The sequence below is a fragment of the Alexandromys fortis genome, unplaced genomic scaffold (genome assembly GCF_014885135.2).
Source record: "Alexandromys fortis isolate MF-2015 unplaced genomic scaffold, M_Fortis_MF-2015_v1.1 scaffold_130, whole genome shotgun sequence".
Lineage (NCBI taxonomy): Eukaryota > Metazoa > Chordata > Mammalia > Rodentia > Cricetidae > Alexandromys > Alexandromys fortis.
The window spans coordinates 2846572-2858705 of NW_026068016.1; the positions used below are offsets into that span (position 1 = coordinate 2846572).

At 39.2% G+C, this 12134-nt stretch overlaps 1 protein-coding gene across 9 annotated transcripts in view; it reads left to right on the top strand.

The window, feature by feature from the left end:
- Ktn1 (kinectin 1) overlaps window positions 1-12134 on the top strand; it is a 98018-nt gene that overhangs the window by 51783 nt on the left and 34101 nt on the right. For 5 of the 9 annotated variants that reach the window (XM_050162387.1, XM_050162388.1, XM_050162381.1 and 2 more), the window contains 10 exons: window positions 3190-3224; window positions 3631-3721; window positions 4306-4374; window positions 5579-5616; window positions 6601-6691; window positions 6825-6893; window positions 8174-8211; window positions 8818-8908; window positions 8986-9054; window positions 9686-9723. In XM_050162387.1, coding sequence (XP_050018344.1) covers window positions 3190-3224; window positions 3631-3721; window positions 4306-4374; window positions 5579-5616; window positions 6601-6691; window positions 6825-6893; window positions 8174-8211; window positions 8818-8908; window positions 8986-9054; window positions 9686-9723 — 629 coding nt within the window. The remainder of the gene's footprint in view (window positions 1-3189; window positions 3225-3630; window positions 3722-4305; window positions 4375-5578; window positions 5617-6600; window positions 6692-6824; window positions 6894-8173; window positions 8212-8817; window positions 8909-8985; window positions 9055-9685; window positions 9724-12134) is intronic. The other 4 variants (XM_050162380.1, XM_050162384.1, XM_050162385.1 and 1 more) reach the window with 1 other exon arrangement.

Below are 12134 nucleotides of genomic sequence, written 5' to 3' on the forward strand. Positions count from 1 at the left end.
CTCTAGTGGTGTCTTTTCTCTGCTGCTTCCCTGGTGTTGCTTTCACCTTTTTCTCACATAAACCCCTCAAGTCATAATTGTACAAAGTGTTCTCAGAGCTGGCTAGATAGCTCAGCAGATAAAAGTGTTTTCTACCCATCCATGAGTGACTTGTATGCTTATTTTAAAACTTAATATGTGCCTGAGGCCTTTGTCTTCGCAAGTCAGGACAGCTTGTCCTTTGCTTTAAACATGTATCTAGTGCGCACACAGAGAACAGCTTGCAGTGTAGTTGAGGAATCAGTTCTCCACCATGTGGGCCCCAGGGGTTGAACCTGGGCATTAGCTTGGCGACAGGCACACTCACTTCTGGGCCATCTTCCAGCCTCACTCTTCGACAACTTGCAGTCGCCTTTCTAAAATAAGAGATAAAGAAAGTGTCCCTAAGTTTCTTTTCATTTCCACCTTTCTTTAACCTCCCCCTTCCTGTCCAGCAGTTAGAATTCCAAATGACAGTTAAGAGAGAACGAGTTTGTGATGTAAGATTTCCCTCTCTCTTGCCGATGGTTTTATTCCGGAGGAAGAGGTTGAACTTACTGAAGGAGAAGCCGGTAACATTGCCATGTTGTTGTTTCTTCAGGTGTAGGAAAGCAAAGGCCAGAGCCCCAAGTACGGGAGTGTGCTCAGACACTGAGGAGAGGGAGGCTGAGTGTGTGCAGGTTTGCGGGTCACTAGCTAATGTCTAGGGTGGCTGGGCCTGCTTGCAAATGTGATAGCCGAGCAGCAGCATGCCTTTATTTTTGCTCCAGAAGGTTTTTAAGAGTTGTGATCAGGGTTACTAAGTAAAAATCATGGGAAATTGCTTTTCTTTGCCTGACACCTATTCATGATCATACTGAATTATTGAAGATTTAGGTTTATTGTGCTGGAGCAAGTAATAGGACTGGATTAGGATGATAAAGAATGTAGTAAAATAAAAATGTTGGTCAGTATTTGAACCAAAGAGCCAGCGTACTTAACTAATTATGATTTTATTAAGGGAAGTTGAGTTCATTGAGTGTTTGTTGAGTGTACACTAGATATTTATGTCTATGCTGAGGCTCTGAAGGTGATTGGAACTTGATTCTTGGCTTGAGGCTATGACTTAATGTGCAGATAGCCGTGTATAGAAGAAAAGCAGGGTGAGTTAGATTATTGAGCTGTGTCTAGGTTTACAGTAAGATTTCATTTGAAGAGTGGAAAGGTAACATGGGACAGCTTAGCCAGGAGTTTGCTGAACAGTGAGGGGTCGTGGCTGGGAGAAAACTCTGAGCAGCATGCTGGTGTACAGCAGGAACACGCAGAGATGCTGTGTGAGTGCAGAGAATAGGGGTGGGGCTAGAGAAAGACTTGCTAGGGCCTAATTAGGAAAAGCTTTGTTCATTGTGTAAGGCTTGTGAACCCGAGGTAACCATGAAGATCATTGCAAGGATGGACAAACATTTACTCCACGTGTGAGAGAACTCACAGTGATGGAAGTGAGGTGTCTGAAGGTAGAAGTCAGAGAAGCAGTAGGGTCCAGTGAGAGCCTAGGACAACTACATAGTTAAGGCACAGGTAAGCTGGGCTTTATAGTGTTGTCTGTTTTGTAAGTTGGGGTTCATTGATACAAATGCGGATTAAAGACTTTCCAGGAGAGTTTTAAGTCTTTAAAAAGTAACCTGTCAGAGTTGTTTCTACACTATCACACTGATGTAATCTGGGAATTTCTTCTCTCCTTTTTTTAATAATGGAACAATTTTTCCTCATTGGGACACCTTTCCTTTGCAGCTAACAAAACAATTTTTATGAAGTACAGACAGAATTTAGGGCATTGTTGTGTTTAGGATGAATAGAGATGAGGACCTGCATTTAGGCACCAAATAGAAGGGAATGATTTAAAAATATAGAAGAGGTAGAATCTTAGGCCTCAGATTTTGCAGTGGAACATTAGTTTTATTTTTGAAAATGAGTATAATGAGGTAGACATAAAAAATAGGAAATGAACAGAATTAGGACATTGTTTAATGAGGTATGGATAGAAAACTCCAGACCTGTTTGGCCAGATACTAAATTGCCTGAGTGAGAATGTGGAGGGAGAAAGCTTTGCTTCCATATGTATATTAGTAACCCCAGACATTTGTAGGTGAGCACATGCTGGGTTCTAGGACTGAAAGGTCAAGTGCGTATGACCAGTTTTAATGTCATGTTTTCCATGCTTTATAAGGAGATGTATTGTGTATTGCTTCTGCAGTGCACACGCACTTTTTAATATAGTCTCTGTTGTGGTCTGGTAACTTTTATTATATCTATCTACTTGTTCAAAACCCACTGATTATAAACAAGATTTATGCAGTTGAATTTGTGTTAGACTTCAGTGTTGGTTGGGGTAAAACAGTTGAAAAAAGGAAAGGCCACACCTGACGGTGGTGGCGCATGCCTTTAATTCACGTGGGAGGCAGAGGCAGGCGGATCTCTGGGAGTTCGAGCCCAGCCTGGTCTGCAAGAACTAGGTCCAGGACAGGCCTGAAAACTACAGAGAAACCCTGTCTCAAAAAAAAAAAAAAAAACAAAAAAAAAACAAACCAAACCAACCAACAAACCAACCAAACAAACAAAACCCCAAAAAACAACAACAAAAAAGGAAACGGTCTCTTGTGACTTTAGCCTTTAAATGCCTAAATTTTTTTTATATTTGAGGAAATCTTTCCATTGTCACTTAGTGACTGAAAATTACCCTTAAGTTGCTGGTGCCACGTCCCTCCTTTTGTATCCTGGACCTAGATGTTTTTTTTTTTTTGCTCTTTTGATTAAAAAATTTGTAATTGTTAAATTTAGTCCTCAAAGAAGGACTAAATTTTGGAATTACTTAGAATCCTGAAGTATTTCCACAGAATCTTTTTCTAAATTAATCTTCTTTTTTTAAAATTATTTTTATTGAGCTATATATTTTTCTCTGCTCCCCTCTCTTCCTCTCCCTCTCCCTTTTCCTTTCCAGTCTACCATGGTCCCCATGCTCCCAGTTTACTCAGGAGATCTTGTCTTTTTCTACTTCCCATGTAGATTAAATCCATGTATGTCTCTCTCAGGATCCTCTTTGTTGTCTAGGTTCTCTGGGACTGTGAATTGTAAACTAATTTTATTTTATGCAAACTTGGTAGAATTAAGCCTTTTTGTTGTTTTTGTTTTTAGCCTAATAAAGATATTATGGAACAAATGGAAAAATGGTAAGAGTTTAACTTTTCATTACTTTGGTGACTCATTCCTACCAAATTTGTGGTGACAGAATAGTTAGCTGTAATAATCTAGGTTCTTAAAGTTCTATTTGTGTTTTGTGGTAGAAAAGAGTGTTCTGGACTGTGGTTTAGTCAGGGTTACTGTATGGTATGTTTGTGGGTGTCGTGATATGGATTGACTTGTTCAGGCAGTTGTCATCCATATATTACCTGAGCATGTTTTAATTATTGGTGAGGAGTCCACCTTAACACCATGATTGAGATCCTCAGAAATCTTTCTAGAGTTAAAAGTTCATAATGAATGAGGGACAGAGGGGCTGATCTATGTAAAATACTTAGGAATGATATTTACCTTGATCAAGTAGTTCATACATATGTTTTAAATTTATAATTTCAGCATTCAAGAAAAAGATGAAAAGTTAAAGACGGTAGAAGAATTACTTGAAACTGGACTCATTCAGGTGGCCACGAAAGAGGAGGAGCTGAATGTAAAGCATTTTCCAGCTTGGTTTCCTTGTGTCATTCTGTCAGTATGGAGGGTTTCTCTGATTGTGTGCTGTATGTTACAAGTTCAGGAAAAATTTCATTTAACTTAAATGGTAGTTCTTTAGGAATTGAAGATGGGTAGATGATTGTAGTATGTATGCACCTCCTCGGTTAGATAGATCTGTCACTACAGTTTGTAGTGTGTGTTCCTCAGTTAGATAGATCTGTCACTACAGTTTGTAGTGTGTGTCCCTTTGGCACCCGTGTGCAGACACCCCAAGTCTGCGACTGGCTGTGGGGTGAGCACGTCAGGCACAACTGCTCCGTGCTCACTGCCCCTTACTAAATTAACACGGACCTTTGGGAAAGTAGATTAAAAGATGTAATTGAATTTATAACTGCTGGGTCATTGAGGGTGTCGGCACTTCAGTGGAAATGTATGTGGTGATAACTGAATTTCAGAATGGTTGACTAACTATCAGGCTATAGGGAAAAGGGTAGAAGAGGAAGAATAGACTAGCTTATTTTGAAATAGTGAGTGTTTTAAGAATAAAAAAGTATGTTGTGCTTATGGTTTTGAAAACAGGCCATAAGAACAGAAAACTCAACCCTGACAAAAGAAGTTCAAGAATTAAAGGCCAAGCAGAGTGACCAGGTAATTCATATTGTGTCATGCATACTGTTGATCCTACACATTTCTCCTTATAGTAGGCACAGCTGGTGCTTGAATTGCAACACCCAGTTGTTTCTTTTCCAAGGCTGAATTTTTCAGTTAAACTTTCAATAAATGAATCATTAGTGACCAGAGTGGTAATAGAAGCTGCTGTTTATTGAAAACTGTCTGCATGCTAGGTAGGCACTCTATGAACTACTCCAAATAGGATTTCATTTTTTTGTTTATCTAGTTAAATTTACTTATATTTTATGTATATGAGTGTTTTGCTTGTATGTGTGTCCATGCATCACGTGCGGGCAGTGCCCCTTAGAGGTCAGTAGAGGGTATCAGATGTCCTGGGTCTGGAGTTTGAGATGGTTGTGAGCAGCTACGTGGGTGCTAGATACTGAACTTGGGTTCTCTGAAAGAGTAGCCAGTGCTTTCAACTTTTGAGCCATCCCTCCAGCCCAACTTTTTTTTTATTTAAAAAAAATTTATTGCCAGGCGGTGGTGGCGCACACCTTTAATTCCAGCACTCGGTAGGCAGAGGCAGGTGGATCTCTGTGAGTTTCGAGGACAGCCTGGTCTACAAGAGCTAGTTCCAGGACAGGAACCAAAAAGCTACGGAGAAACCCTGTCTTGAAAATCCCCCCCCCCCAAATTTATTATTATTGTTGGTGTTGCTGTTTGTAGGATATATGAAGGTTCAAATGTACCAGGATCGCTTGTGGAGGTCACAGGACAACTTAGAAAGTGCTCTCTCCATCCACATTCATGTACATCATCAGGCTTGGGTGACAAGCATTTACCCTCTGAGCCATCTTGCTGGCCATTTTCTTTCTTTCTTTTTTTTTTAATACAACAATAAAGGGTTTTGACTACACATATAAATCAGGTCTAATGACGGCAAAAAGACTACAAGGATTGAGACAATTTCTTAGGTGTAATTTTTTCACCTGGTTAGAATGACTAAGTAATTAAGCATTTATCTAATGATTATTCTTCTGGGCCACGCTCACATCTGTTTATTTTCACAATGTTCCTCACTTTTACCATTATGATGTTAAGAAAATCTAGAATTTCTGGGCTTTCTTTTTCCTTTTTGATTTGAATTTGTATAATAACAAATTTAGGGATTATGTATATTTCTCTGACTCACTCATAATTTTAAAAGTTACTAAATTATGCATCTTTCTATTTCTAGGTTTCTTTTGTGTCTCTAGTTGAAGAGCTTAGGAGAGTGTAAGTGATAACATTGTTATAAATTGTTTTTTTTTTACTTATTTTCTTAGTGCTATTAAATGGAGTTTTATTTATTTGTAATAGTTGACATACATTATTACATCTATCTATCTATCTATCTATCTATCTATCTATCTATCTATCTATCTATCTATCTATCTATCTATCTATCTATCTACCATCCATATCTATCTCTCTGCCTGCCTACCTGCCTACCTACCTACCTACCTATCTTCTCTAAGTGACATACATTACTCCCCCCTACTTCCCCCTATTTTTCACCCTCCCTCCCTTTCTACTTGAGTCTGGCCGGGGTTTTCCCTACTACTTGGGCCTGGTGTCTTAACTCCTGCTGCTTTTCTGTCACCTTCCTGAGGACTGAGATAGTGTGTACACCACTCCTGACTCAGTTGAACCTGCATTCTACAATTTCTATCAGTGAACTAAGGGAGATTAGCAGTGCTATCCAAATTGAAAGATTTCATCTTTTTAAAATTTATTTTCATAACTGATTCTTTTTTTATGTGACATCAATTGTTAATTTTCCGTGTTTAGCAGAAGCTCTTACAGATGAGCTTATGTTGCACAGAGATACAGTTTCGAGCATGCGTTCCCCTTGCAAGGTACCTACCAGCTTTGATGTCATATTGTGTAGTAAGCTCAAAGTCCTATAAGCCCATGTCCTTGGATGGAGCTTGATCCTCCCTGGTGTTGGGATTTTAATGGCACACATGGTGGGTGTCCTGTGTATTTTGAAGCACACCACCATCTTCTTGTATGCACGGATTTCTAGTAGCTGTTGATTACATTCTTCCTGAAAGGAGTGTTAAGTATTTTCTCTGCTTGTCTGTGAAGTTGGGCACTGTTTCACTTTCAGTGAAGGCGTTGGCATGGAGAGTTCTCATGCCATGGTGCTGTTTTTATGCTTAGTTGGTGGGTCTCAGCCGTTTCTAGTCAAGCTAATATTTGATTTGTTTGTTTAAGGATCCATGAGAAAGATGGACAGATCAAGTCTGTGGAAGAGCTTCTAGAAGTTGAACTTCTCAAAGTTGCTAATAAGGAGAAAACTGTTCAGGTATTAGGAGAAAGAACAGTGTCTGGGCTTTCTGTTCAACTCGAGTTAATACCATTTGATTCCATGTGTTTATATGTTGTCAACTTCAGTGTGTTTTCCATTGTCCAATCTTGTCTGTTTTATCATTGTCAAGGCTTTGAAACAGGAAATAGAGGTTCTAAAAGAAGAAATAGGAAATGCCCAGCTTGAAAAGGCTCACCAGGTAAAAATCCCAGAGCCACAGCATGACAGACTCAGTAGTGCCTATGTTATATATGAGCTACTTTAAATTTGGTTCTTCTTGCTATTCAGAAAAGCCATTTAATAACTTACTACAAGTATATTTATTTATATTCCTTTTTAAAACCTTTTACTAAGGCCCTCTTCTAGAACAAGTTCTCTGTATTAATGTTTCATTTTAATCCGTTTAAAAAATGCAAAATACAGAACACTGGTAAAACAAACTGCATGGACCAGAATGTGTTGTTATAGAATGTGTATTCATCCTCTGAATGTAGCAAAAAAAAAAAAAAATGAGTTTCCTTGGAGATTCTAGAAGTAGACTTTACTTGGTAGATGGGTTTTATTAAATTTAATCTGATGAGTCTTCATTAAAATGATGAGATTGTGTGGGAGATGATTTGTTCATCCATTGGATTAATGTGACAGCCTGTCAACGCCCCATGCTAGGATTGGAGATAGTGTTTTGTGACTGAACCTTCATGAGAGGCTCCTTCTGAGGAGCTGACATCTGAATCAAGGCCGTGAGTGAGTGGGATACAGTGTTAGATTGCCAGTGACTTTCTAGAAAGGAAGCCCAGGGCTGGGGAGGGTAAAGTGCTCATTGTACCAGCACAGGATTAGAATTCAGATCTCCAGCTTTTCTGTAGAAGCTGAGCATGGCAGTACACAGCTGGAGGATAGAAACAGGAAGATCTTAGGACCTCCCTGGCCAGTCAGGTTAACCAGATCCAAGCGTCAGGTTCAGTAAAGAGACTGTTTCAGAACATAACGTGAAGAGCAGTAGATGAGCGTAGATTCACCATGTTGACCTCTGCCTCTTGCACATTTGTGGATGCATGCACATTTCAATCATAAACAAATAACATACATAAATAAGTAAGAAATTAAGGAAAACACAGAGCACTGTAGAGCAAACATTCCTGAGGACCAGGCTGGAAAATTCTGATAGTGCATGGAAGTGTGTGGAGATGGGAAGACTCATGTTCTTAACTGTGGCAGTACCTCGTTAACCTCTTTATGCAGGTGTGCTATTTATAATAATCACCGTTACTTTGGCCCTGCCCTGTTATTATTTACTTTGTTAGTTTAACTGTCACTGGAACTAGAAGAGGTGAAATGTAAACTCATGTAATTTTGGCATGGGCAATTTAGCTTGGAATTTATATTTTGAAGTATACACATTATAAAGATTTACAACATAAAGCTTGATTAGTTTAGAGAAAGAATTTTGAATTGCTTTTTCTGTCCTTTGTGTTTTAGTTATCTGTTACCTCTCAAGTTCAGGAGCTTCAGAACTTGTAAGTAACATTTATCTCATTTTCCTATAAATATCTCTTTTCTATAAGTTAAATTTAATGAAAATTGTAGCTTTTTTATAATTTGATTTCATTGTTCTGGAAAATACTGAGTTTTTTCAAAAGTCCTTAGGAGTTTTGTTTTTGATTTTTGTAAGTCTTTGGTTCTCATCATATTTTAACAGTTACTAGTTTTTTGTGGGAAGGAGGTGGTGGCATGAGAATCCCTATTCTTTGGAGTTATAATCATAGTATACCTTAAATGGAGATGTTGCTTCTTGCATATTTTAATTACCATGTAAAACTGGCCATGGAATTGACACCTGAGCCGGTTTGCTAAGCTGTGTGAATTTCCTGATACTGCCTAGATGGGGTGGTGTGGGGCAAGAGTAGAGCTCCATTAATTCCTCCGTTCTGTGTTCAGTGATAGCTTGACTTTGCTTATCTTACCCTTTTTAATTTTATATCTCAAATCTTGTATTCCTTTATATTAAAATGATTTGTAGAAATATTTATTTCTACAATAGTACAGTAGACGTGGACTACAAAAACACCTGGGTATTTAAGATCATGTAAAATTTTTACTTGTCCCTCTTAATAACTTGTCAGATTAAGAGGCAAGGAAGAAGAGGTGAACACCATGAAGGCTGCGTTAGAAGACAAAGACAGAGACCTGACAGATAGAGGGAAATGGATACAGGTGAGAAGCTGCAAACAGCAGTGAGAGCAACCCTTTCTCTGATAGTTGAGTATCAATTCATATCTATTCTTTTTAAGGATCTTCAAGAAGAAAATGAATCTTTAAAGGCTCATGTTCAGGAGGTGTCGCTGCCTGCTTTGTCAGAGGTACAGTAGAAACGAGTGCTACGGACGCAGTGTGCATCCCATGTAACTCTAGAGAGTACGATGCGGATCTCAGATTGTGTGTGGTGCCACAGTTCAGTTATTGTCAAGCTAATAGTGTAAGCATTTCTTCCTCCTTTCTTTGTCAGATAGACGGCAGGCTATGCTGAACTGTGCTGCTTATTCGGTACACTATCTAGGATCCCGGAACTCACTCTGTGGACCAGGCTGGCTCCCAACTCAGAGATCCTCTTGACTCTGCCTCCCAAGTGCTGGGATTAAAGGCCTGCACGGCCACCACATGGTTTAAAAAAATACTTTTTAAAAGATAAGTGTGATCAGGAAAACTCATTCCTCCTAGGCTTGTTGGCTTACACCTGTGATCCCATCCCCTGGAAGGCTGAAGTAAAAGAGTCACTGTGGGCTTAAGCCAGGCTGGGCTACATAGTGAGCTCCTGTTTCAAAAATCTACAGAAAGGGATAAAAAGCATTTCATTTTTAAATAAACAACCTAATCTTAAATTTAGCATGATTATATTTTTATTTTATTTATAATTGGGATAATGTTGGCATGCATTTGTTTTGATGATGATTTGTTTTGATGCTAACATTAAAAGGTAAATCTGTTTCTTAGGTGTGTTCAGCACCACGGTTTGAAGAACTTGAAAATATGTAAGTATGCTTTTAGCTAGTATTTTGATGAGGTGTGCCAGAATGTGCTTAAAATTAATTTTTATGGGTCTCTGATTTCATGGTCAAGTATTAATTATAGTCTAGAGACAGATAAGAGAAATTCCTGCTTGCTGAGTAGTAAAGCAGAGACCCTTTAAATGTTTAAGAATATCTAAAGACTTACCCATTTTCTCCAGTATTCTTTCTGCAAATATAGACTTTTTCCACAAACAAATTGTTCAATTATTATAAAGAGGAAATCAGTTGATTTCCATTTAATCAGTAGATAATCCTAGCCATAACCGATCGTGCCATATCATAATTGTACTTGCTTTTTAGGAAGCATGGATCTTGTCAAGCTAGTTCCATGCTGAATAATAAAAATATCACCACCACTTAGATCATAGAGATCTGCCTTCTTAGGTGTTCATACCAGAATAGTATTATAGCATTGTTTTTATCCTGCATAAGTCATTATTTTTTGAGACAGAGTCTCACTTTGTTGCCCAGGCTGGCTTCAGACTTACTCAGTAGATCACCACAACACCCAATAAATGTTTCCTTCCTTCTCTCCTTCTTTCCTTCTTTCCTTCTTTCCTTCTTTCCTTCTTTCCTTCTTTCCTTCTTTCCTTCTTTCCTTCCTTCCTTCCTTCCTTCCTTCCTTCCTTCCTTCCTTCCTTCCTTCCTTCCTTCCTTCCTTGTTTTTGTTTTTGTTTTTGTTTTTGTTTTGAGACAAGCTGTCCCTGTCTAGCTTTGGAGCCTGTCCTGGAACTAGCTCTTGCAGACCAGGCTGGCTTTAAACGCAGAGATCCGCCTGCCTCTGCCTCATAAGTGCTGAGATTATAGGCGTGCACTACCACCGCCCAGATCACAGTTGTTTTTCTTAAACTACACCACAAACTAAAGAATTAAAACTAGGTCCCACGTTTTTGGAGAATCCCTTTAAACATTGATTGTATGTGTACGTGTGGTTTTGTGAGCCATGGCGCGTGTGTGTAGGCTACAGGGACAACTTACAGGAATCAGTTTTCTCCCTCAGCCATGTTGCTGTGAATCGAATTGAGGTTGTCAGGCTTGGTGTCAAGTACCTCCACTTGTTTGATGGGCCATCCCATTGGCCAGAGGAGGATTACTTTTGAGAGCTTTTTCTTTGGCAGGATATCCATCAGCATTGATTGACATTTGTTTAAGAAGAGCCTTCTTTGAACAGTGTCTTTAAGATTATGAAGATTGCAGGTTGTGTTTTTGAATACAAGGGACTGGCTTTCTGGGCATCATGATTGTATATGTATTTATAGACTGAGTAGCTATCAGGATATTTTTCTCTCATCTGCTAGTAGGAGCTTCGAGATACATTTATGGCCTCTTATAATCACTAAAGTATATAGTTTTAGGATTATTTTTATCCTTAATTTTTCTTGACCTGCCCTGTTATTACCTTTTTAAGACAGGGTCCCACTGTGTAGCGTTGAGTGGCCTGGGGCTTAGACGATCTCCCTGTCTCTGCCTCCTAATTTCTGGGACCTATAGGTGTGTATAGTGGACCTGGTTCTTGACCTTTCCTTTGGTAAATAATAGACTTTATTTGGGGAGAAGCCCTTTTAGATTTCCAGAAAAGATTGAGAAGTCTAGTTTCCATATTACCACTCCCGTTTTTTCCTGTTACTAACATGTCAACATTGATGCAGTATACCCCTTACCACCGCTGAACAAAAAGCTATGGTTGTTAGCAGCGGAACACTGTGTTTTCCATTAGCTCTCAGCAAAAGTTTAAGAACAATGCATCATCACTGTGTCATGCAGGGCAAGTTTTCCTCTCCTTCAAGGATCCCTCTTGTTAACCTTTTCATCCCTCCCTCCTTCTCCCCTCCCCATTCACTCTCCAACCAGTATCTCCCTTGAAACCTGGTATGCAGGGACTGCCTTCCTCTGTAGATTACCTTCTCCGGAGGGAGGGGCCTGGTTGGAGCCATACAGTACACACGACCTTCTTAGATTGACTTCACTTAGGGGAGTGCATCTAAGACTCGCCTTGCCTTTCCACCATCCATTCCTTTTTTTCCCTTTTCTTACTTTGTTTTTATTCCTCCCCTCCCCTCCCCTCTTCCTCCACCTTTTTCCTTCCTTCTTTCTTTTTTTTTTTTTCTTTTTCATTCAGGAAACAAGGTTTCTTTTGTAGCCCAGGCTGGCCTTGAACGTACTTGTAGTCTTCTTACCTCAGCCTCTTTTTTAGCTTTTTGGTTCCTGTCCTGGAACTAGCTCTTGTAGACCAGACTGGCCTCGAACTACCTCAGCCTCTTGAATGCACTCATGTACCCATATGTCTAGCTTTCTTTCCATTTTTAAAAATTTTACTGTTTATGTATGCCTTTGTGTCATTTTTTTTGTAAATACCTATAATTTCTTGACAC